Below are 27008 nucleotides of genomic sequence, written 5' to 3'. Positions count from 1 at the left end.
GTTAACACAAGGCTTTAATTTTGGACTCTAGCTTAATAAGCCTTACTATTGAGTTCTTTAAAGTCTAATGAAAGACTGCATCAGACTTTCTGGAAGAAAAAAAAGAAGGACTAAACTCTGATAATTGGATGAAATCATGGATTTAAGAGGTAGGACTTCAAGTGTGGAAGTGATACGATATAGTAGGAGGGTGAGGCTTCTCAGCAGGCAGCATAGAACTAATAAAACACTTTTTCCTAAAAAGAAAAAAACGGTATTTCCTCTGTATTTACAGGCTGAAACGCATTAATATTCAGGAATATTAATGAGTGAGTAATACAATCTTTTGTTTAATTAGCCAGCTTCTGTGAGACACTGGTGTACTTTATTATTGACTCAAACTGCAGACTTATCCAGTGTTACATATTGATAAAATTTCAGTGAAAAGAAACTTCTGCCTGGGAAAAGCTACAGCTGGCCAAAGGAAGCTTAGCTAGTTGGCCCAAAGGCCAGGCACTTTAAATCTTACCTGATTTTACTTAACCTGTGCATTAAGGTGGGGAAATACTGTTTCAGTTGTGGGCACTGCGATCCATCTCTGTGTGCTTTGGGTCATTGTGCTCATCAGATGCCCAAACTGACCTTTGAAAGCAGTTTTCCTGCAGCATTACTATGAAATAAAACCTTAGCTTTTCTTTCCTGAATTACACAGCTGTTATTTTATTTCTGGCTTGCCTTAAGGAGCACTGCTTCCCAAGAAAAGCACTTGAAGTAGAAAAATTGCAAATGTGCGGCCTCAGAGTTTCTCCCCCAGTTCTTATGGACTGTCTTAACATCTGGATGCATACTACTTTTTTGGGGACCTTCCTGGATGGTAAACAGCAGCTTGTTTACAACAACTTGACTTTCAGAACTTTTGTTTCTTCTTATTTAGTGCATCCTTTCTGGTGATACTCCCTCTGCTCCATTTAAACAGGTTCTTTACTTACTCTAGAACGCCTGAAGGGTGTCATAGACAGAAGTGAAAGCATGGAGAGAAAAGATATCAGTGTTCAGGGATGCATTTGCCAGGGTTACTGTGGGTACTTGAAGCTGAAAGAAGTATCTGCAAGTTAAATCCTGCTCAAACTCCCTGCATCTGCCAGGAAAGTCTGGCTCTGTTAGCAAAGGCAAATACTTGTCAGCAAGAGTCCTCTCCCTAGATTTTGTGTAAATGATCTTAAGAATATATTTAGTACGCACAAAACATTTTTTAAAATTTGTTTTTTTTTCTTGGAAATAATTTAATTTGAAATTTCTAACAACAGCAAGGCCAAGACTGATGTTCATCTTTGTAATTTTCAAGCTGAACAAAACCCAACAAATTAAAATGAAAAAGTTTTATTATAGAAGATATTTGGTGAATCTCAGCTTCTTTTGTATATCAGTGTCCTACCAGCTACCAGGGAATCTTTTAGAACTCACCAGGTAATGCAAAATTGAAGAAATGACATGCAGGGTGTCTGTAACAGCTGTTGATATTCTTAATTTGCTGAATGTCTTTGGTTGGGCACTGGATGTGGCTAATCTTTGCAGCCAGGTGGCTGGGCATCTGGAATAATCATTTAGTTGAAATATATGGGTTTTAAAGGAGACAAAAATAGGTGACGATTGTGATGGCTTTCGAAGTTCAGCTGCAAGGCTGGGAACTTGCCATATTTCATTTTGGAATGAACATTTTAGGGGTGAAAATAGCTAAAAAAGAAGACATGTAGCTAAAAGGCATTTCTGTTGCTGAAAATATCCACTTGTGCAAAATGTATTAGCCCAGTGCACACTGGGCAGGACAGAAAGACAAAGAAAAAGATTTCTGTGACCTTTATTTACCTCACATCCATTCGTTCTGTTATGAAATTGAGCAGAATGGGCAATTTGTGTTGGTATGAAACAAGTAGATCAAAGGGGAGAAATACTTGAATACTTAGCTTCCTGGATTTTAGGGCTTTTTAGCATGGCTCAGAAGTTAAATTTTAGGTAACACCCTTCCTTTGAATTCTTAATCTCTAAAGCATTACTTTAATGCTATGGAAACTTGCCAGGCTCAGGTTACAATCTGTTAAAATATCAACATTCACCATAATTAGCCAACCCTACAGATAAAAAGACCAAAAATTGCCCCTTTCCTGAAAACACTGGTTGCCACTATGGCATCTTATGGTCCTTTTTCTTTTTTCTTCTACACACTCCTGGATTCTGACATCCATGCCTAATATGAATGTGGCATTTATTTCACTTTTTCTGATGCTAGATGAGTCAAGGCAAGAGATGAGTCAAGGCATTTTCTGCATTCAGCTTTTTTATGCTGATTTTCTTAGTTAAAGTCTGTTTAATTCCAACTCTGGTTGCAGTCAAAAAATATTTGCTTCAGCAGAGTCTGCCTGGATAAATAACCAGTGCCCTGGCTTGCTTACAGAATGAGTGCATTCCTGTTTTTTGGTGCAGTAAGTGTACGATACAGAATTGGGCTAATAGTAGTTGTGGGTAGTGTTTACTGTTATTCTAAAGAAACAAACAAACAAAATCCATAAAATTTCCTTTCCATTTCTGCACTGCCATATCTGGTCTCACAGTAGAAGGTGGCAGGGAACAAACCACCATGAGTGAAAACCAATCAGCAGTCATTCATTAGAAGAATACTACATTTTCCTCTTTGCCCCACTGGGATCTTCACTAGCCTGGTGGTGTTATCTTTTGGAGTGTTCTTATAGCAGAGAATATGGGTTAATTCTGGAGGAATCAGAAGATGATTGCCTTTGCATTGTAAGGGTTAGTTTGTAAGGCCAGCTGATCACAGTGACAACCCGAGGCCCACGTGGGTCTTGTCTGCTCTGCCTGTTGAGTGAGCAGTCATCACAGAGGATGTCCACTGTTTCAGACCAGGGCTCTGCTGTTTTATGCTGGACAGTAGGTAAGTTTTGCAGCTTGAAGAAAGCTGAGCTATCAATGTGTTTCTTCTGGAGAGGATAATACATACTTTTTAAAACTTCTACCTCCCAACAGGAAAGGCAGCTCTGGGACGCTTCTGCACAGCTCTTTTAAAGATCTTTTAATCAGTACAGTTTCCCTTTCTCACTGAAATTGCATTTACTGTATTTTTAGTATGTTCTGATGGAGCAAAAGGTGTTACTTACATCCAATTTTCCATATAACCACTTCTGATGACTGTCTCTTTCAAGTCTTTTCAGCCTATCCATCCCGAATTAACTTTTTTGTAAGAAAAGGCCTTTTGTAGTTTATAAATTTTAATACAGGATGCTAGCTGCCAGAAAGTTTTGGATCGAAACCAAAGATTTTAACCAGTCTACCCAGCAGATGAAATGAGGTATAGCTCCTGCTGCACCTGGAGACAGTACTTCTTTCATTGCTCTGTTTCAGAGTTATGACACCTCTGCTTTAGCCTCAGAAAGTCAGGAATTTTCCTTTAAACAGGCTTCCTGGAAATAGAGTTTTAGGCTATTAATGGGTAATTTATCACACAGTATTTTTCAGCCTTAAGAAACTCTGGGTTTTGAGGTTTGTTTTGTTTTTAGCGTAGTTAATTAGGGACAGCTCAGCAAAGGTGAGACTCTTGATGTGATATCTTGACAGCAGAAGAGGATAGTGGAGACCAGCCCTTGGTGAAAGAACACCATGCACTTTGATGATGAAGTGCTTTGAACTTTGGCTGTTGAGCAGACAGATGCTGATTTAGGTGCCTTTTTTTTATGTGCTGTGCAGTTCTTGTTCATCCAAAGAATCCCATTAACACCGGGATGCCATGTATGAGCTAGTTGTTCTGGACCTCGATAAATGTTGCATGCTGCACCATGCAACTTGCAGTTACACTGTTTCCTGTGCAAATGCTTTTCCACATGAAGGAGATGTGCAGAGTTCCAGAGTACAAGATTTCACCCCCAGAACATGGATAATGCCTTCTGTTATCATTTTCATCTCCAAAGATATTTTCTACAGAAGGCTATACAGGTCAATTAATATTTATTTTTTTTCAAAAGATGGTCACATAAATGCCTACAGAGAGGCTCAAAATTTGAAGGTGGTAGTATATCTGAAAGACCAGTACCAGACATCTGCAGATTGATCACTGAACTGTGTTGGAATCTCTCCGTAGTTGGTTTCAGGGGCTTGCTATGATCATTTATCCCTAGGATATTCCAGGGGACTTAGTTACCAGTGTCATTACAGTAAAGGAAGTCAGAATTCATAATTAATTAACAGGTCGTAGAGTAGTTGTGTGCAGAGAGCCCTGTGGAGCAGTAAATTCCCTAGTCCTACCTCATGAAGTTCAGTGCCAGACTTTTCTTGCTGTATGCTCCTGCACTGTATGAAGCTGTTTCCTTTTCTGACCCTAAGCAGAGCTGCAGACAAGTGTTTTGGGCAGACCCCAGAGGAGCCATAAAGGTATATAACTTATGATACAGTGTGCCACTTAATCTTAGGCATGCAGTTATTTCAGCCCCCACAGTGAAGGTGTCCAACATCACTGCTGATTGTAGAAATACATCCTTTTGGGTAAATTTCCTCATCTGTCTTAATGGATCTTTTTTGATTGGGAAGGGTGGGAGGAATGGGGGAAGAGGGAAGAGAATGGTTTTTCTGTTCTACCATCAGGGACATCTGTGAACTTTCAGTAAACAGTATGACTTTCTGAATCTGGTTCATAGCTTTCATGCTTGCTTTCTAATCTGTTTCAGAGCTGGGAAGCTGTAAGCTTATACAGTTTCTCAGGGAGATGTTTTTGTGCACTAGAGAAAGAGCAGACATGCTTTAGTTCTCACATGCATTAGTACGTACAGGCGTTCTCAGCTTTGTGACTAGCACATAGAAATCTCTGAGTATTTTGGATAGTGGCTTTCCTGTTCCCCAAAGTCTTAAGTTGTTCCTTCTTTGAGACTTGTTGAGATGTTGGTCTTACTGAGAGTTCTATACAAATATTCTGTGCATGATATAAGGGTCTTCTTCAAAACAGCTTATTTGCAAATGATTAAAGGAGACAGGCTTTTTTTTTTTGCTAAGGATGTCTACGATTTATGACCACTATCACAATATGGATTACAAAGATATTATTTATCTCTAAAATACAATTGGTGATTCAAATATAAAAGATACTATTAGAACTCCTCTGCTATGTGCTGTAGCCATAGCCACAAAATACAAATTACTGGGGAAAATCTGAGAACAAAATCTGCATTTCTCTTGGTCAGTTTCAGAAAAAGGGGTGATTTTTAAATTTTTTAAATTTTTTTAAAATTCACTGACGATAGATAATTAGAATAGCTTATTTGAAATAGAACTTCATGTAAGTGGGGTAACAGATATTCCCCAACCAGTCTTAATTTGTGAATGAGTTTTCATTAAGTGAATTCAGATTAACCATAGGATACATGCTGAAGACAAAACAGTGGTCAAGATGGCAGGACATAATTAATTTTATGGAGGGAGGAAGAATATGGAAGTTCCAGATATGTAGGGCAGGGATATATAAGGCCTGAACTATACATTTAAAAGAATAAAAATAACTGAGAAGTCAGCAGAAAAGTAAGATAATTGTAGATAATCTTACAAAGGTCTTATTTTAACTCATTGAAGTATAAAACAATGGATAGTAATTTTGTTATGTGGGCTCCTGGAAAGCATCCTGCTGTGTACTTTTGAATTTTTTCTTTTCTCTGTCCTGAGATTTTATTTTAAAGATTTAAGCAATTTTTTTAATAGAAAAGAAGATTCATATATTCTAAGGAAAGCAAAATCTTACATTGTTTTCTGGGAGATACAGCATAACATGTTGCCTTGTACCATTTTCACAAATGAATTTATTCAAAATCCACAAAAACAGAATATCGTTGATTTCTTTTCATCTAAAAAGGCAACTTCTCCAGAAAAATACTCAAGAAAAATCCCCTCCATTTTTCTCAATACTGATTATTTCTAGGAAATGGTAATATGTTTTTGTGAGCAATGTAACTATATATTTGAGAGAACACTCAGAGGGGGATGCAATAATAAACTTCAAATACATTAAATGTATTTGCAAAGAGGAGAGAACAGATTATTCTAGTCATCCATGGATGGCACAGGAAGAAATCAACCTCTATTGTACCAAGGGAAATTTAGATAGTATTTTTGGAAAACTCAGAAAGTAAGAGCTAATTGTTCACATACCTGCAGCCCACTGCCCTTAGTATATTCCCTATTTAAACCAAATCCTTGCCAGGACAGGTACAGAAGTGTCAGGGGAACATGAGTGAGGAATGACTGGAATGTGGCATATGCATCGCACACATGCTGCAAACTCATGCATGGCAGGTGGCCCCATGTTATTTCTGAGGGAAAAACACCCCCATCCTTCACTGCGGTAAAATATTAAACTGGACATGGGAGTTTTGGAGAAACTTTGTTTAGAACAACTCAAGATTGATGAATGTGTACCATGTTCCCCAGATCAAGTTCAGTCAGAGCAGTCTTCCACATATATGGCATATCCTGATACATGGCTTACAGCCTGAAAAAGTTGGAATAAGAATCTACAAGTAAAATATTTCCACTTGTGTTTTTGTTTATAATGTTTGATGCCAGCAGACATAAATTTATGAGGTGCACTGTCTGGACCTGTAATTGTTAGGAAAAATGAAGAACTGAACTAAATTGAGAAGACTCAGTCTAAAAAAGCTTGGAGAGTGAGGGTAACTCCTGCTACATGGGTCCAGTAGAACATGATAAGGTAAGGCAGGGTAGTTAACAGCTCAGCTGTATGATCAGAAGACCAAGAATTGATGAAAACTTAGTGAAGAACTTTTTTAAGCAGAAAGCAGGCTTTCTTTGGACTAATAAGTTGTCATGTGAAATTAAAAGAACAAAAAATATTACATATTTTTACAGATTTTTACAGATTAGAAACTGTATGGATTTTTTGGGCTATGATTTTCTTTCAATTTTTTTTTTCTCTAATGCCTATGAGACTGTGATCCAAACACTGTGGAACTGATGTCCTCCTGCCTTTTACAGGCTTCAGGGCAGAATGTGCTAAAAGCTCGGAATGGGCATCTCTGAACTGGAGGATCACTGTTCATAAGCAGACAGATAATAGAGCTAGGGAGCAAATAGCTATGCTGGGATAATTTCCTAATGCTAGTCAGCTTTCCATATTTGTGTGTGCAGACAGAATAACACTGGCTGATATTTGAGTTCAAGAGAGAAATCAGAAGGAAAAATTTACTTCTCCACTCTGTCCAATCTTCACCTATAGCCCTTTTAACTATGTCTATATAAGGTCCAGAGTTTTATGGCATCTCTTACAGGCTCACTGTATCATGTCTGCAGACATGTTAAAAATGTGAAAATCACAGTAGGAGCAATGTATCCATTGGTACTTCATTGCTATTTCTTCCAAATTTTCAGTCCCATGATACTTGGAAAATTGTATATGCTGCTTTAAGGCCTTTTACAACTTACCTTGAAGTAAAAGAGAACTATGGGCTAATTTTCTTTTATGTAAAAGCCACTCAAAAGAATTAATCATCAACAGGGCAGCAATTGTATAGAAGAAATTAAGCTACATGGCAGATTAACAAGTACCATATATTTTCTCAGTTGATTAGCAGGTGTTTGTTACACCTGTGGGCAAAAATTCCCAGGGTTCAATGTCAGCCTTTGAGTTGACATTGTCACTGCCATGGTGCAGCAGCCTAGTGATGAAAATTGTAGTATTCTGTAGTAGTATTCTGAATTGTAGTATTATGCAGTATTGGGAACATGGGGAATCATGTAATCTTTAAAACTAGTGGAACTGCTTTCTTTCTAATGTATTTCCATCAGTTGTGTTTCTTCGTTTTCAATTCATGAAAATAACCATTCCTTCAGCTCATATCCTTAATTTCCAACAGACTTTTCAGCGTCTTTGGTATTGTGCAAATCCAGTGATCAGTCATCACTAAAATTTGTGAGATGAAAATAAGAATACTGTTATTCTGTGCATTAATGATAGGTACAGGTGCTAAGAGATTATCTTAGTTACAAGGAAAACTGCATTCAGCTATTTGTTTTTTATAAATGGCTCAAAATATTTACATATATTGTTATTGAATTTCATAATGTAGTAGCATTAATTCACTGTACTAAGAAGGAAATATTCAAATAATTTAAATCACACTATTTTTTTCAGAACAATTTCCCTTAAGTAATTAATTCTCACTGAACTCCTGAAAAGCATCTGAATATGTAAGGTTATTTCCAGTTTACAGACCAAGAGGCAGGGATCACAAATTCCCAACTGTGAAGAAGTTACTGAGTCTAGAAAGTAAGCTGATGTAAGTTTTCTTTCATTTATTCCTATTTTCAAGCCCCTACACAGCAGTTCTCTTTTCCAGTTCAGCTTCAGACAGAACTGCTAACATACTGATGAGCTTTTAATGAAGCATTTTTATAGTTTGCTTTCTACCCTTTCAGTATATGTCATGGTAAAATATTAAATCAGCAGGACTTTACAGATGATACTTGATAATAGGATCTTACCTCACAGAGCTTAAAAATTTTATTAGTGTTTATAGTACTGGTTTGAGGTATTTCACAAAGTATTTCCCTGGGCAACTGTTAGGAGAGATTTAAATGTTTAACATATGTGGCTGTGCACAGTAATATAACACATGATTTTACCATTGCTATCTGTATGTCCTTTTTTCTTTTAATAATTTCTTGTTTTAACAAAGTGTTCCTTTTGAATAGGATCCTTGTGCCTAACAGTCTTTGCCTATGAAATTCTCCAGACCGGGAGTCCTAGCTTGAATGGGTGGCAAGATCTAATAAACCTTTAATCTTTTTTTGTGTGTGTGTGCAGGGAGGGCAGGGGACAGGGGGATACTAACCGTGAACTCCTGCAGGGATATTTCATCCAAGATAAATGGCTTTTCAAACCTGGCCAGTTAACTGACATGTAAATGCCTCTTCTGGAATTTCGTGTTCAGCAGGGGCTTCTGCAGATATGAAACTATCAGGAGAGTCTAGTTCATGTCTCTAGCAGAGATGGACAGAATAAGAAAAAGGGCTTCAAACAAAACAACTTTGCTGGAACTGATATGATGTTCTTTGCTTTGTTATTACTTCCTCTTTTTTAACTGTTGTCCTGTATATTGTTCTCTTTTTGAAATAGAGATTTTAAACATTTTTTTTTTTTTAATCCAGTTTCCTATTTTAAAAATACTCAACCTTCTCAGTGACTATGCCGTGCACAGTAACACATGATGGCCACCTCTTGGTAATGTCTGTTATTTAAAGAAGAGATTTCAATACCTGTTTTAGGGTCATGTGTGAACAGTTTACTTTCACTTGCAGTAACATGCTGATCCCAGAAGGTGACAAATGTACTTATGAACCTGCAGTAACTGGAGAACAAGCTCCTGAATTAGCTTGTCCTTATCAACACTGACTACATGTTGAGTCACAAATGATTATGGAAGAATGCCTTTGGAAGTTTTTGGAAACTTCAGCTGTGGTTGACTCTAAAAGACATGTTTGGCACCTAAAGTTGAAGAGAAGACCATGCAATTTTGAAAGAATATTTAGTGTGTTAGGTATTCAGAACTCACTATGTCCCTTACCTAGTTATCTTTCATGATCCCTGCTTAAAGGATAGAGAAACTGAGATTGGCAAAAGAAATAGTTCACAGGGATCACAAAAGAAGCTCTTGATCCTTTGAGCAGAGCAACAGTCAGGCTGTTTTTCAACCAGCTGGTCAACTTTATGTGTTTGTTTCTATAAAAGATGTGGCAACAGCGCAGACTGACCTATGTGTGGTCAATCTATGTCTTAGCTTTTTCTCTGTGTTTCATAGACAACCTGTCTCCACCAAGCTGATCCATACTGATTTACTTCTTGCTCCTTTGGAGTATATCTGACTTGAGATGAGAATTTCAGTTTTTATTCTTTCCTTAAAATTCTCTTTTTATTTTTCTAACCAACATTAATGATGTCCAACAATTCAGACCTACTCTTAGGGGAAACCTATTCCTAGTAATGAAATTTCTTTTTTGTCCAATGTTATCTTTCTGAAAGAAACAAAGGTCAAAACTTATATATACTATATGAGTTAGGAATATTAATCACTGATCATGAGACATTTACTGTCAGGCAAACAAAGAAAAGAGCATAGTCTCCATCAAGTGTTCTATTTTGGTATTTGGATGACCAGATCATGCTAAAACATAAGCCTCTTAATTTGTGGCAAATTAAGGCAAAAACAGCCTTGATAAATACAGAACTAAATGAAGATATTAGCTGTGGAGCTAATTACTTGTGCATATAGAGCTGGCTATGTGGTAGCTGAGACATAGGAGAGATAAAAAGACTCTCATTTTTTCCCAAAATATGTGCATTCTAGCGTCTCCTTCTTGCTTTAGTTTCTTTAATGTATTTTTTTAACCATTCTATTGACTTCCTGCCTGACATAACAGGTTTTTCTAGGAACAAAAGTTTTCATCTGAGAAGTTTTCCTTAAAACATAGCAATTTCAAGCAGCCACATTTAAGTTCCCTGTAAGGACCCTTATTCTCTTCAGAGCAGGGATCACATTACACACTAGGCTTGTGAAAAGCAACATCACTGCCAAAGTCTCTCTACCCTTAATGACTTCTCATGTGTCGCGTAGCCTTTTTGCTGTCAAATGCCATTGGAGTGCAAATAGTTTGATCCTTGCTAGGGCTGATGTCACTGAAGCGAGTGCATTTAGGCTATGCAACTTCATTCACTTCATTTGGAAATAGATAGATATATATATATGTAAGGAAAAGAATGGATGAAAGGCATTTTTTTGCTAAATAATTTGGGTGTCTCTTTTCTCTGTTTTAGTCAAATACATGAGAGTAGTTTTTAAATTAGTTGGGCTGGAATTGCCAAACTTGGTTGTATATCTGAGCAGCCTGGATGGAAAGCCTTTGCAACTGATATTGTCCTCAAGCAGCTGGTCATCAGAGCCTTTCCTTCCCATACCCAAACCAGCAAAATGACCACATCCAGCAGGCAGAGCTCTTCTTCGTCTATGGTCAACAACGTGGCCAAAATACTCAATCCAAACACTTTGCAAAACCAAGAGCCAGGTAATGGAATGGAACCTCCTCAAATTCTTCATGTTGAGAGAAGTGATGTCAGCACATCTGAAAGTTTCAATGTCATGGATGTGAGGTTTGCCTCCCTTGAAGAGAAAATTGATAAACTGTTGACTCTGCAAGACAATATCCTTAAGAAGCTTAACAGTGTTTCTCATGAAATCTGTTACATTGAAAAAGACATGGAGATGGTAAAGGCGGAAACATCTGAACCTGGATCAAGGATGGAAAGAAGCAAAAAACCGAGAAATAATGAAATGAAGAAACTTTGCCTTAAAATGAAAAAATCTCTTTCTGATATAAACAGGAAAGCAGAGCAGCAGGTTAAAAGGCTAGATGGACTTGAACATAGTGTTTCTGGACTACAGAAACTTGTAGGACCTCTGGTAGAGAAGGTGAAAACATTAATAATTCATAATTCAAGTGTAAAACATCATGTTAAAAAACGTAAAGTTTGCAAGGCAGGAGCTGGACATCCCTTTAGGATGCATGTTTTCTCGGAGACAACAGCTGGTGATCTGCTCAAGAAGAAAAATGAAAAGGTGAGCCCAGGTTTGTGTTTCATCTTGGCAGGAATCATTGCAAGCTATGGATATGTTTTGCTACATGCTCAGCTTTTGCATTTCTGTTGAAAGAACAACCAATGTGCTCTAAAAGGGAAAAGTATAAGAACAAGCTGAGCAAGTTTCAGTGGAAAAAATACAGAAAAATCTACTTGTTATACAGGCCTTCATTTTTTTCCCTAATTATTCCTTTGCAGCTGTAAAACATAACAACAAAGAACATAAAAAAGATTGACAGACTTCAGTAGTCTTGGGTCCTGGCCATGAATTTTACAGTGATCCTTTCTGGATTTATAATTACCTGGGGGAATCAAGTTGCAGCAGTTGTGTTATGAGCACCAGGGTCTAGAGATTAGTGGAACTGGTAAAAAGCCTCCTTGGGTCAGGGCATGTACATATGTTTGTCCTTTATTTCAAAGAACATCTTAAGTGTGCTGTTCCGATCTGGTATTTCTCTCTATTGGTGAGGACTAGGGGACTTCTAAACTGGGATCTGAGATAGGGTTACTGTAACTGGAGCTGTGGCTTGTGTAAACTTCCCTGGGTAAAAAATGCCTCTGTTACCATAATGAGTGTTTCATCATGTTCTTTAAAGTCAGATTAAAAGACACCAAAAATCTCTTGAAAGACTCTCTTGACTCTAATCAGTTCATGTAAGGTAGTTTGGGTATTCTTTTTTGGTAAAGAAAATTTAGCAATTTCTTCCGACAAAGTGTGTTGGTATTTAATTAACCCACAGTGAACCAAAAAGGTTGTTTTTTGTATTTTGTTCCATTTTGCTTATTTTTTTTTTCTCCCAAAAAGTCACATGCAGGCTTTCCTCTCTGATTCATTTATAGAATAGCTCTTGAGTTTGTTTTTCTAAAGTTTTTGAGCAGGAAAAACATCATGTGAAGGTATTATTGGAAACAGCATTCCTTGAAGAAAAGAAGCACTGCACTCAGTATTACTCAGAATGGCCTGGTCAGCAAACCATGTGCTTTCCAGCTTGGTCACCCTAAGGCAACTCCACTTCTTAGATAGACAAGAAGCATTTGAGCCTTCAAAGGAAGCTATAAAAATATCAGTAAGTGCTGAGCAGCAGCAGAGGAGCATTTTGTAAGCTCAGTCAGCTGAACTGACCAATCTGTCACTTTTTAAGGATATAAATTGTGCAACCTTGTTTCCAGAGCATCATTAACTGGAGAGACAAATAGCTTCCTTGCCAAAGAAGACTAACAACAAAAATCATCATTACAGGCCCTTCTTGAACATTAGGCTGGCCTGGTTGAAAAAAAGTTTCAACAGAAGAGAAATTTTCTTGGTTATACAATTACTTTGATAAGAAAAGATTATTTGTTTTGAGAATCTGAGTTTAGGGCTTCTTTTACTTTTCAAAGCATCAATGAAAACATCTGTTGTAAGAGCCCCATTGGAGTGAGACCCAATGGTTGTCTCTGTAATGTCTACTTATCTCAGTGAAACTACATATTCATCTAAACTATTTATAAGTGTAAATTGAATCAGGCCTGACATGTTAATGAACTGGCACCTCCTAGAGACCAGAGTAGGTGCAAGGCTCTGTGCAAGAGAAACATGGGGTTGGGGAAAGGAGAGGACCTTGCAGGCTTTGCTAGTGAGTTTGTGAGAACCAACGGGTGTAGCAGAACAGGAGGAGCTTGAGCTCCTGAGGGGTCAGAGGGGAGCCAGGATGGCAGAGTTGCAGGTGCCCCTCATGGAGAGTTCAAGGCTATAAAATACCTGGAAGTAGATGCAAGGGACCTTGAACATGATGGAAATAGAGGTAGCCCACTGACAAGGACCCAATAAAGGCAGGAGCAAGTGGAGTCTCTGTCTTTTTCCAACAGCAGGTACATTTGTAATTCCCTCACTGATTCATTTTTGTTTAGGCAGACTCTTGGCGATGTTGAGTGGACTTGGTAGGAACTTGTCTAGCATGTGGGCTTAGGAAAGGCAGCATGAGCATGTCTGGAATCATGCTGGTGATATTATTATGTTGTTTATATTTTGTTTGTTTTATGAGATAGCATACATATGTTAGCTTGTCATCACCTCCTCTCTGTGTGTTTGATTTATTAGAAAAGGGCCATCATAAAATTACCAAGCTATCCTGTGAACAACAGCTGGCTTTGGGAAACACTTAGTCATCTTAGGTTTAAGTAAAAACAGACTTGAAGTCAGCCCTGCATTAGGAGTAACAGAACATGGAATGATATCTTTCAGGAGAGACTGCTGGGCTTGGCTGTCAGCTTAGCAGGAGACTGTGTACCAGCATTTAGGGCAAACAGACTCTCCTCTGGGTGAGAGGGAAAGAACAAGATCTCTGAGCAAGTTAGTCTAGATACTGGTCCATGTGACACTGCACAGTTGGTTGCTCGTGCCTCCATATTTGAATTAGATCTACATATTTTTCTATATGTTTTATATAGTTGTGATTATAGTTAAAAGAAAAGTAAAGAAATAGAAAAGTAGGGGATTTCACCCTTGTAGAGTTTCATACCTGAAATGCACCACTAACATCTGGTGACATAGCAATGAACAAATATACTCAATTGTGCAGATACCAATCATTGCTTCTCTTGACAGAATCCTTGTTCCCATCTCTAGTCCCACACAATGATAGTTTTGAACAGTGCTGATCCCATAGAAGTGCAAGCTGGCAGCAAGAACATGCACAGTCCTATCCTGTTTCTGTATGGCCACAAACAAGGCAATCCATTCACTGCAGTTAGTTCAGAAGGACAGTGCCCACTTCTATACACTATTAGAGGTGATCAGATGTTTTGGATGAAGTTCCTGTTTGTTATCCACCCTGCTGCAGCTATGATTAAATGCCGTCTCTTGGTTCCAATAGCTGCAAAATGTTTGCCTGTCCCCAGCCTGGTTCTGCAAAATAATTCCACCATAACTTAAGAAAGTTAGGTGGCACAGTAGGTGGCCATGGGTACAACATGTAGTTGTACCCAGTAGTATTGGCATACTGCTCATCTGCCTTTGCATCCTTCCTTCTCTAGAGAGGTGCTGCTCTTTGCTTAATGTAGTACTGGTTTTTAATTTTTTCCTAACTGCCTCTTTTTACAGAACCATATTATATAGAGTGCTGTGAAAGAGGCAAAACAGAAAGGGAAGAGTGGGGATGAGAGAGAGATGCTGATCTCTCCCAGCATCAGCAGCAGCTGGAATAGTTTCCTAATCATGGGCTTCACAGGCACATTTTGTGCTCTTGCAAAATACAGGGTTTGCTTTCCTCTGAAGCAAATTTCTGCTTTCCTGCCTTTTACTGCCATCCTGAAATACCCCCACTGCCTCATACAGGAGCTTAGTTTATTTCTGGCTTGGGTTGAAGTTGTAATATGGTGTAGCTTGGAGACACTTCATACTTTGTCGATGCTGCCAAATGCGTCCCAGCCATATTCCACTGAGTGCAGCATGACCTTATGAGCACATGGCTGAGAGGAGTAGTGTGTATTACTTGTCATTTAGGTTATTTTGTCACAATTGCCACTCAGGGAAATCAGCAGTTCTACAGTAAGCATCTTAAAAAGCCTTGAGGTTTTCCTCAAATTCACCTTTTTAAGTAGTCTGTGATAATCCTATTACAAAATGTTTCTGTCTATAACTCCGTTTTCAGTCCTACTTCTTCCACTTATAAAGAAAGAAGGTAATATAATACTTCACTTATTTCCTCCAAATTAAAGGGTTTAGAGATTCTGTACTATTAACCTGCAAATACTCATCTGGAGAGTCAGAAAGTCCATTTTGTTGCCATTGTAAAGTAGAGTTGAACATTTGCTTGCAGGTGTCTGTAACTTGGGTTTCCTGACATTTCTACAGGCTTTGCTGTAGGAATAACAGCTATTAGCAGTTTGGGGCTGTTTCCCACACTGAAGACACACCAGTGGTGGGAGCTGTGTTTTCTGCTTGAACCGTCTGTACCTCCTGTGCAGGTGTCACACTGCAATTGCAGGTCACTGGCCGATTTAGTAGGAGCCCACAATGAAACTGCTGTTTGCCACATGTGTTTTAGGAACCATTCAGTCTCAGTCTATAACTGTTCAGATTCCTTCTTTTTGCCTTCAAATGTTAACAGGTCCCTTATGTATTATTTAAATTCTCTCCAAAATGGCCATGTTCTGTGTATTTTTCATCTTTCAGCCAAATAGGTAGGATTTTTTTTTTTTTTTTAGCATCTATTTGCGAGAGTTTCTGCTGGGCTTGGTGGTTTCAAGGGTATCAATTTCTGCAGAATCTCAGCAGATGGGTTGTCTGTTGCTTGGCCAGTGCAGCTGATCAGAGCCTACAGGTGCCATTATACTTGGGAATGCTCTTCTTTCCCTCAAGACTGATGCCTTTACTTAAATATATTCTTGGTAGAAGAATTTCAGCCTTTGAGTGAGCTGTACTGTATCAGTTAAAACTCCCTCTCTGACAGTCTATCAGTCATAAAACTGGTATATTTTCTTAGGACAACATTTTTATCTTGTTTTACCCTGTTCTCTCCTTTACTGACTGCACTGGAGTTGTTTCGTGCCTTTTCAGTTCATAATGCTGTTTAACTTTTGTTTCCATTTACCCTCAGAACTTGCTGTCTGTGGTACAATGTTCCCTGTGTAGGATCCCTTCCTGAACACTGCTGGGATTTTGCTGTCTCTACAGCTCTGAAAATGGTGAAATCAAGTAGACACAGCTAATTTCTAAATAACTACATGCCACATTGGATGGCTTTTGGGGCATGACATGAATGCCTATGTGTTAGATCATTGTAGGAATCCATTACAATTCCTTTGCAAAACTAGGGAGACCTCATGATGAAGATAAAGATATAACTGGTAAGTGCAGGAAAGCAAAGCAAGGCAGCTCATCAGAGAGCAATCCTGGAAAAAAAGAAAGTTCCTCAAAGAGGTAAGACACTAGTAGGAGGGATTTGCTCAGGGAGGAATTCTTTGTCTGCTGCAGCCATCTAAAATTCACCTTTTGTCATCAGATATCCTAGACATTTAGGCAGTTTTCTGGTAATGACTCCTCTCAGCTCCTATCAAAGTGTAGGGCTACCATGTCTGAGTATTTCCTCTGGCAGGAGAATGCCATTGCAATTCAATATGGGGTCTCCACCACACTGAGTTTTAATGACAAAGATGACTGCTCTGAAACACAACTACTTTGGTGCCAACCTGGCAGCACCCTGGGTTTTGCAGCAGTGAGAAGGAGCAGAGCTGGGTGGCTGGGCAGCAGTCCCAACAGAGCCTGGAATGAGCCTCACCACATTCCAATAGCTGGGTTCTGCATTGTGAGGTGCCACAGAATCATGGTCTGTCTATAAAGGGAAAATTAAAAAGAACACAAGCAGGTCTTTCCCCTCAACCCAAACTGCCTTCTTGTTAAACAAATTTTTAGGAAGCCTGCATTTCTGGAGTCCAGTTCAAAGTGTAGGAGATGATTTCTTAAGTTTATAACCCTTTGGATGGAAATCTCCCTACTGTGTGATTTTGGAGAAAAGCTTAGGAAGGGCAGTTCATAAAGTCTGAAGATATTTGCCATCCATACCATTGCCTGCTTGGCTCAGCTGAGTTAGTTGAGAAATACTCTCTTTACACTGAGGCTACTTAACAGATACTGTAATTAAAAAATTGCCTGAGTAGTTTGACAAGTGAGTGGTTTATGCCCACAGTTAAAAAGATCTGCCAGTGATTTACCTTTCAAGATGGATTTTTTTTCTCCTTTCTCATACTGTGACAATAGTGGAACCCACTTAGGAGGGTGTCCCATTTAATAGTAGCGGTAAAAATGTGAAGAGTAGCACGTGGAAGACTTTTGGGATTATGGCACAGGTGTATATGAGGCACACCTGCACCCTGTCAGTCATCACATGTATAAGGAAATTGAGCAGTATAGGCAAGGGAGAGATGTGACACTTTCCAATGTTTTGGTAAGAAAAGCAGCTGAATTCTTCAGTTCTTGTGTTTGCCTGATGTTGCCCCTGATTTGTTCAGATTAAAAACTCAAAAACAACAGTGACTGGTTAATTTGATTTCCCAGATGGACAGAAAGGACATGTGTCAAAGCCAGGTAACACTGAGTGCTCTGGTCCTAGTCAGTGTCTTGGTAGCCTCAGATTTGTTGGTGATTATTACACGCCTCTGTGTATTCCAGAGACATTAAAAGTAAACCAGTCAATTGGAGTTAGAAGATCTACCTCCAAAGCCCTTCTTAGGCCGTATAATGACCCTGTTAAGTGGCAGTGACTAGATCTAAAGACAAAAGTAAAGACATTTAGAATCAACCTGTCGCTGTTAGTACAACCTGTTTGCACCTTCACTGAGGCCATGGGCTTTGTCAGGAGCCTGCATGAAAGCCTTTTCTACTCTTCAGTGTAAGATTCCCTGTTTCGAGAAGAATGGCATGGTAGGAGGAAGCATCCATTTGAAACAGGATAGCCATAGCTTCTCCAGCACAGTGGGTGGGAAGTCAGCAAACTTCAGTGGGGAATGAACAATGCTTTGTCTTCACTGATTTTCATCTTCTGCCCTAGGATGATGTTGTTCTGAGGGCATTTTTCATGCAGGGGTTCAAAGCAGCAGGTCACATAGAACTTCTCTTGTATTTTGTATTGGGAGAATCATGATTCTCATGGTTCAGAGCTTATTTTGTAATTAGAAGATATTTCTGGATTGAGTTTGGATTTTACAGAAGAATGATTTCTTTGTCTAGTTCAAGAAGCTCTGTAAAAATCATCCAAGAGTAAAAATCTGTACCTGAAAGTGCCAGCAGTTGTTACAGTGTACCAAAAAAATAATGTCGTGGAAGCAGATGCACCACCTGCCAATAAAAGCAGAATTCCCATGTGTGTAGTTTTTAGCATTTTTATGTTTGTATCAAAAATACTCTCACTGAATATTTTACACTGCTGGAGGGGGAAAAGGTAAATGTATTGAAGAGGCACACGAGAAGGCAGGTGGGGATGGATTCCAGCTTTGATGGATGGCACAGAAGGCATCGCCACACATGTGGTTGTCCCAAGGTCTCTGTGTTGTATTCTGCACTCTCTTGAGAACTGGTGAAGAGATACTGGGAACACCCTCAGTGGCAAAGCCCATGGCTGAGTTCTGGCTCTTAGGGAAACTCATCAATTGCAGATCTCAAGTAACTCAATAATTTTGCTAAATGAGTGGTGATCAGATCTTACACCAAACTAGGTTATCTTGCCATAATACAGCTCTGCAAACTATCAAGAATATGAGAGTGACACAAAGTTAAAATGTTTTTTACGACATGCAAAGGTTTGTTTCTTGCTGTTGGCAGATGGAAGCTGAGCATAATGTCTTGGTATCAAATGAAATGTCATGGGATGATAAAGGACCTCTAACTGAATGGTTGGGGCTTCTTCGTGAGCCCATTTGTTACAAAAAATTTTGCGTTTGGAAAAAAAAGCATCAAAGAGTTTTATTAGGTGAATTAAAAAAAAAAATCTTAAAGTTAGCTAAAAAAAACATTCCAAGGGCAGGACTGCTGCAGTATAAAGAAGGAATTTAACCATGTAGAGGTCATTAAAAAGGAGTCAAATGTCTATAAAAGACTTTATTTTCTTGCTGCATTTGAAATTTCAATTAGAACATATTATATTTATATATATTATTGCTTTTTGCTTTATTTCTGCAGGTTTCTAAAGTCAATTAAAATAATTTCCAAATGTTTTTCTTTTCCTTTTCCATTGGTCTGTACTGAAGTTTCAGCCTCTGGACTATCTCGCATTATTCTGTATCATCACCTGGGCTTTTATTCTGTCTCTCTTATTTAGAGTCTGGCAATATTTTATGAAAGAATATGTTTAAGTTTAGAAAATTTATTTTTAAAGACACAATGCATGATTATGTACATACAGACACCTATTTGCTGTGGTAGACTTTACAGGATCATAACACAAACTTTCACATTTAACGTTTTGTGAAATGAAAATGAAAAATTCATTGGAAGCTTATGGTCTTCTATGACTAGGAAAAAATACTCTAGTGCCATTTACCTAATTTTACATATTCAAATCAATAAAGAAAGGGGAGAAATGTTTTCTACTAAGAAATATTGATTACTGTAATTTTAGAAAATACAGACTGGAAAAAGTCATGTTACCTAAGTTTGGGAAGACTAATACATAAATAAATAAAATATTAGAGATTAAATTAAAAAGACCCTTAAGAAAGCTCAAACACAGTGAGGGAAGAGGAGTGGTATGAAGAGTAATTAGGTGGGATGGATGTCTTTAACAAACCACCACACCTTTCAGATGAGATTTTCAAAGAGTGTGATGGCTTTTGGGAATTGTGGGCTCTCAGAGCAGCTGCTCAGCTGCCTGGGGCTGGACGTCACACATCCCCCTGAGAAGCTACAAGGAGGTCTTTGTACTGCCTGTGGCTGGGCTGGGAAGGCTACATTGACTTCTGTCAGCTCCACAGAAACTGTGAGCCCCACCCTTTAGAGGGAAGAAATAATGGGTTAAAGGTCTTGATTTAATTGCCAGGTCAAGATTTGACAAGTTGAAGTCACATGTTGATACAAACAGCAAAATGTGGAGAAAAATGGGTTGTTCATGTATAGACTACTCATGTATTTACAAGTATGTCAATATCTAGTCCTTAAACTTGTATTTCTTACTCTAGTGCACTCTTGTCCCTATATTTATTGCAAATTGATTCTGAAGAATATCAGTAAATATTTAATATGTATGATTTTTTTTCTTTTATTTAAATTAGTATGAACTCCTCATCTGCTGGTGAAATGTCAGAGATCAGAAATGGTGCTTGAATAAACACAGTAGTAATTTATGTAATGGCTTGGCAGTCTCAGGTATTCAGTACTGTCCAGTGTTCCTTCTACTAGACGGATTTTCAAAAGCTGGCTTCTGTATTTCACACCTGCAAACTACAGCAATATTTAGTTGGAAGTGCAGTGTGTCTGCAATTAATTCTGAATGCAGAAGTGAAATCTGGCCTCATGCATCAAAGAGCTTGGAGGCCACTTCTCTGGTTATTTGCTCAGCTGACTGTGTTTGATCAGAGTTGCTGTCCTCAGTGGTATGGAGAGGCTGACATACTTACAGGAATGTGAGTGCATTACTAATTGCCAACACAGTGCAGAGTAAATAAGTCTGCGGCTTTTCCCTATTTTTTTTTTTGTTAGTGCTTTTGAGAGCATTGGTTGATTCCCTGTGTTCCATTTGGCAACATTACACTATATTTAAGTTCTGTAGGAACAAGGCTTCAATTTATATTTCAAAGGTATTTACCTTGTTGTATTGTGGCCTGCAACTTCCTGGGACAGATTACATCCAAATAATTGTCAGTCTCAGGTGTTGTGCTCATATTACAGTTTCCTTGTCCCTTGCAGATCAAGATTTTCTGAACAAGTCCTGTTGAAATTCCTCCATGCAGTTACATCCAGTTTGTCTCAACTCTTTTGGCTTCTCATGGAATTTCCTTTCCCTTGAACTCTGTTTATAGCGGATACACATTGCTTTGATTTCATGCCTATTTTCTGTATAGCCCGATGAAATTGAAATGAAAAAATAAAGCATAAAAAATGTGGAAGGCTTACCAGAACAAATGTTTAGCAATAGGACTGCTAGTGCCCAGAGCTGTGGGACTGATCACATAGTTAAGACACTCAAAATTAAGTGCCTGAACCTGTATATTTTGTTAGGATATGTAGAATACTGCTTTAGCTGGTAGGCCCTTTGGAAAATATTTTGAGGTGAAAACATTTTTCACACCATGTGGATCTAATAATAGTAATGACAGTGCCAGTTTCATAGCACTCTGAGAAGAAGAAGGTGAAAAAAGGAGCACAGAGCAAAAGCAGATACCGTGTTGTGCTGCTGCGGTCACCTACTGAAAAGTCTAGGAGTGGCCAGGGAAAAAACACATGGAGAACAGCATAGAAACAGTAGTTAATATCCACAAAGGTAACAGTAATTGCAGAGTTTTTATGAGGACTTGGATTGGTATGAAGCACCTCTAGATGTCACTGCAACATTGTGAAATGTAGGTCAAAGAAGAGTACAAAGCTGAAGTTGTGGCTTTTAGGCTCCAATTCCTGGTTACCGTCTCGGGCAGCCCTTAATGAATTATTGCATCATTAAAGAAGTCATTACCAGATGTTGATTAAACAGCAAGGAACTTTTTGAAAAGTGGTCAGCAAGATCGTTGCTGAACATTTTACTAGAATAATAAATATTCTGAGATTTGGTTTGACCTAGTTTTTTTAACAGCAAAAGCTAGGGCAGGGCAGCAGCTGATTCCTGGATGCGTCTTTGGTTTAGTCTCTGAGGTTCAGTCCTAATCTTTTCTAGGCTAGTTCTATGCCAACACTGATGCTGATTACAACCAAGATAATTTCTCTTGCTTTGCACTGATATCAATTCAATCAGCTTGTGATGATTAAAATAAGGACAATCATTTAGAGGAAATGTGTGAGTTAGAACACAGAATATTTGCATTTGACCAAAAAAAAAAAAAAAAAAAAAATCAATCAGGCTTCAATTTCATGAGGACCAATGCAACATATACGTTGTATAAATTGACTAATATATTAATTGCCTTCTCCACAGGTCATCAAAGAAAAGTCACATTTCACTGAAACAGAAACAAAAGAAAAGAAGCCACCAGATTCAACAGGTTAGACTGGTTTTTTTTTTCTGATCAACTTCTAGTTCCTAAGAAATAGTCACGACTTTCCTGAGCAACTCCAGTGAAGTTGCTTGGGTTACATGTGTGTCCATCAGCATGAGTGAGCATAGGGTATTCAACTGCTGAATAAGGCGCTTTGCATGAGGAGTTTATTAACCTGGCTTAGCTGACAATAACTTCGAGAGAGAAAAACATTTTCTAGTGCTGTGTCTCAAAGAAAGCATTTGTGACCCATTAAATCCCCGTTTTAAATAAGTAGTCTGCTCTTGCTTAGGAGACACTTGTACTGACCTTGGAAGTGGAGAGGGAAGCAAATGCCTAGTTCAAAATTCAACAGAAATTATGCTAAGTTTGCAGCCCTACTTTAATACTTTTACTGACTATCAGAAAACCACTGACAGATTACTTTGTAATCTCTTATAGATGGGGACACCCAGCAGAGTCAGTCCTGCTCTCAGGAAGAAGAAGTTGATAAGCTCAACAAGGAAAATGCCAAGAGGGAAAGTTCTGTTCTGCTTACAGTGGATCCTCCTGAATTTCATACTGAAGAGTCAGAGGAGAAAGAACAAAATTTGTCTTTAGAAAGCAATTATGTGTATAGGAGAAATTCTTTTCAGGAATCCTTCACTCCAGAAACACAGCAGGAAGAAGGTGCTGTTGATGATGCTTGTCAAAAACTAACTGTGCAGGAGATAGAGAGTGAGTCCCCAGCAGATGAGGAGACGCAGAAGGAACATCAGGTACCCGAAGATGCACTTGAGAAACAACAAGAGGAGAAAGAGAATGAAGGAGAGGAAAACGCTGATAAGAGTGAAAAAGGTGTTGAGGAACCACCAGCTCCTTCCCAAAAGGAAGATGAGGCAGAACAAAGTGATGATGAAGAGGTATCAGAGGGAAGGTAAGATCTGAAACTCAAACTATGCATTCTGAAGAGACCCTTGCTTCAGAAAAATGTGTAGTTCAAGTTTCAAGTCAGAGTGGCTGATTAATATAAGTATTGATGAAAATTTAGCCCAATACAAAAGTGAAAAATACATTTAGGTCTCTGATCTAAGTGAAATTATACTCTTAAAAAAGACAGGCAAACAATCCACCACACATGGTATTAGCAGTGTGCTGTGTTTGTTTGCTTGGAAAATATGTTAGGAACATGGAAATTATGTTACCCTATTCTTTATTTCTGAGGAGAATAGTTATGTTTATATACTGCAATGTCATATAACATCAGCAAAATAGATAAGACCATCTGCCAACTGGGAATTAGTTTACTGCAAATGTAGTATGTTAAAGGACAACATAAAAATGTGAACATTTTCCCAGACAGTTGACCTAATACGTTTGTTTACTGCAATTCTTTCTTTGCTGGATTTAATATATAGTCTTTCAGAGATAAATAAACAGGTTTAAGCTCTCAGGAACCTATATGAACAAAGGGGACTTCCAATGCGCTCCCTTTGCTTTAAAGGTGAGATTGATAGTCAAGTTTAGAAGAACTCAGGCGAGTTTTTCAGGAACATTTTGCTGTCATGATTAATTTAAGGGTCATTTTTATTTCTCAATGTGAATATTAAAGCAGTTAATTTTACATCATGAAACAAAATAGCTTAATGTTATTTGAATGCAATATCTGTGTAGGCATTTTTCACCTATGTTTCTAAAGTTGCTCTGCTTTAAGTGTACTCTGCACTAATACCATGTTTTGTCCTTACAGGTGTAAAAGCTGCGAAAAAGGTACAGGAAATTCTAGTTCAATCCCTGGGCAGACCTGCCAATTTGAGCATAGTGGTAGCAGTGAGCATCAAGTGCATGATGAAGGTCTAGTCAAAGATGACAACAAAAAGAGCAGAGTAATTGCAGAAAGTGCTGATGGCGCTATAAAAAGCTCTTAAAGGAAGTATCCTAAAGGCAAAAGTATTATAGTGATGAACAGAGACAGAGATCTGTAGAAGAGAATGATTTCATGATTCTAATTAGTAAGGGAAAAAGCTGTGCATGACAGCTCTGATGGGAAACAGTTTTTGATGGACTGCATTTTAAGCTGATGAGAAGTAACACGGTTCTGCTTGCTTTCATATTAGAGTCTTCTGCTCTGTCAGAAATTATTCAAAATTAATTTGCTTCTGCCACAACTACTCCACTAACACTATCCTCTCTTCCTCTTCTCTTAACAAAAGAGCTAAAATCCCTAAGTATAGAGTGGAGGGAGAAATTATATCAGGTGCAGCAAACTTGGTTGACCTGTGGAAGTGTTGAGAATGTGTGTTAACAGGGAATCTGCAATTCTGTGGACACAGGCTGAAAAACCAGCTTGCTCATGTTCATACCATTGTAATCTGAAGTGAGAACAACTGCAGGCTACAAAGTAAAGAAATACAGACTTTTGTGTGGAAGCCTGAGTGATGTTAAACAGTCAGATAAATAGTGCTCAGGCACCAAACTCTGAAGCAGTGCTCACCATGGTGAGGCAGAGATTTCTAATATTAGACCTTCCTCTTGAGAATTTCATTGTCTATTCCTGTATACAAAAATATGGCATGTTAAGAGGTGGCCTGAAAGACTTGGAAATATATGTGTGTGCATGTGCATACACAGGACTCAAGATGAATTTATTTGCTTTGGGAAAGGAGTGAGAATGTGGGAGGGAAACATTTATTACAGGTTTGTGCTAGGTTTTTGTAGCAGAAAACAGGAGATAGCAGACTAAAACTTTAAAATCCATAAACTGTTGTGAGCACTGGGAGATTGTTACAGATGATGTTAATGTTATAGTGTCTCTGTTGGACCATCTTTGGTCCATAATAGGAAATTGTTCTTGAATAGAGAGAAATCCCCTCTGGCTTGCAGGAAAATAAAAATAGAGGGTCTGTCACGGGGAACATCTTGAAATATAGTTTTGAAAAGCGGTATGGTGTCTTTAAAAGAATATTTCCTTGGCCAAAGTCTGGTAATGTTTTTAGCTGAGCTTTCAGAAAGATATTTTCTTCTGTCACTTACATGCTGGTGCTGATGGAGTCCGTGTTGTTAGAGTCAAATTTTGCCTTAGGTTAGAGGTTTTCTTGGCATTTTGTGGGCCTCAGTAATGTGCAAAGACCCATACTTACAGGCGTGCAATTCAAACTGCAGAATCCCAAGTAGGTGGCAAACTTCCAGAAGCCCCAGCTTTTCACAATTCCTTGACCATGAACTAACTTCCTAACCATGTAAGTTATTAACACTGTCAAAAAAAAAAAAAAAAATCTAGGTACACAGCTGGTGTCCTGGAAAAATGGACCTTGACTGTGAATAAGGACAATCTACTGCCACATTAATGACCAAAGCGTTCCTGCCAGCTACATGCTGTCATGGGGTTTCTTGTTTGTGTTTTTGATCATTTTCACTAGAGTAATGAATGGTTTTAAAATTGCTCAACAAGCCTCACACAAAAAGGAGCTGGCATTCCAAACCAGAGAGCTCATGTTGAAACACTGGGGCTGTAGGCCTCCCAGATGGTTGAAGAAGTATTTGTCACCTTGGTCAGCCAAAGGTCACTCTCGGGAGTATCAATCAAATGAAAAACAATGTGGGTATGAAACTGAAGTAACAACAGCCTGCAAAAGGTCCAAATTAGACATGGAAGCATGGTCTCCAGCAGGGATTTTGACATCAGGATGGCAGAAAGGTCCAGCATGTGGAGGTCCAGAAAGTAACACCTGCGACCTGCCAAAACTCCACAGCTGCTGCAGTGCAATGTTGGGAACCATCCCTCCTCTGTGCTCCTCTTTACCTTTTATCTGCCATCGTTTTCTAAGGACAGAAATTCTTCAAAGCAGCATATGACAGTTACATGTGTCCTAAGCCATAATGGTAACCCCAAGTGCTGTCTGCCAGGGTGAAACTCCCTCATGTGCACAAGCTCTAACTGTGATTTTTAAAGGTGATGACCACACTGGAGAGGGACAAGTTTTGTCTATCAGTTGAGAAGGGGATTTTTCATTGTCAACACCAAAAGCTGGGAAATAGTCTCTCTTAGCTGGGCCTGCAGGAGAGTTATTTCTCTTCCTACCCCACTGCAGAGTTACAGTACATACTCACCTATTAACAGTCCCTGAGGAGGAAAATATATTTTAAAATCAGATATTAGGCTGAATTGCAGAGGCCCCTTCTGAGTATGAAGCTACATTTGTATAGTCTAGTGGTCTTCACTTTGCCTCTCCCAACTGTTGTACAAAAGATGATCTCTTAAAAAGGGAGTCCTTGTCTTTGGAGTGTATCTCCCCAACCACAACACTTTTTTTCTGAGCCAGAGCTTCTGAATTAAAAACCTTGTTCAATAACAGAGAAAGACCTATCTATAAAGCTTACAGTAAGTGTATTCAGTTCTTAAATGAACTTATCTGGGGAAAAGAGGAACTAAAATATGGGATAGACAAGCACTGCATGTGACCACTTATATGCTCTCTGTCTGTTTTGTCTTTTTTAGATGATATTCCTACTCCACCAGCACCATTTGATCACCGGATTGTCTCAGCCAAAAGGGTGGGGATCAGCAATTATTACAATGTCAATGAGGATGAAATTCTGGGAGGGTAAGTCAGGTGAAGTAAATCAACTTGGAAAGCAAGGCACAAATTTACAGCCAAGCACCCAGGGAGGTGAATGGAGACAACATGCCCCACTA

The 27008-nt window shown here is 38.6% G+C and overlaps 1 protein-coding gene across 2 annotated transcripts in view; it reads left to right on the top strand.

Annotated features, from left to right (window-relative positions):
- MYLK4 (myosin light chain kinase family member 4) overlaps positions 1 to 27008 on the top strand; it is an 81631-nt gene that overhangs the window by 37964 nt on the left and 16659 nt on the right. The window contains exons 1-5 of one of the 2 annotated variants that reach the window (XM_083854964.1): positions 10797 to 11654; positions 22273 to 22339; positions 22775 to 23249; positions 24063 to 24082; positions 26811 to 26916. In XM_083854964.1, the coding sequence (XP_083711090.1) occupies positions 11010 to 11654; positions 22273 to 22339; positions 22775 to 23249; positions 24063 to 24082; positions 26811 to 26916 (1313 nt within the window). In that variant the 5' untranslated portion in view covers positions 10797 to 11009. Of the gene's footprint in view, positions 1 to 10796; positions 11655 to 22272; positions 22340 to 22774; positions 23250 to 24062; positions 24083 to 26810; positions 26917 to 27008 lie in introns of those variants that run through there. The other variant, XM_083854965.1, reaches the window with a different exon arrangement.

Source organism: Zosterops lateralis, assembly GCF_965231275.1.
Source record: "Zosterops lateralis genome assembly, chromosome: 1".
NCBI lineage: Eukaryota > Metazoa > Chordata > Aves > Passeriformes > Zosteropidae > Zosterops > Zosterops lateralis.
This window is presented reverse-complemented; position numbering and strand designations above follow the sequence as displayed.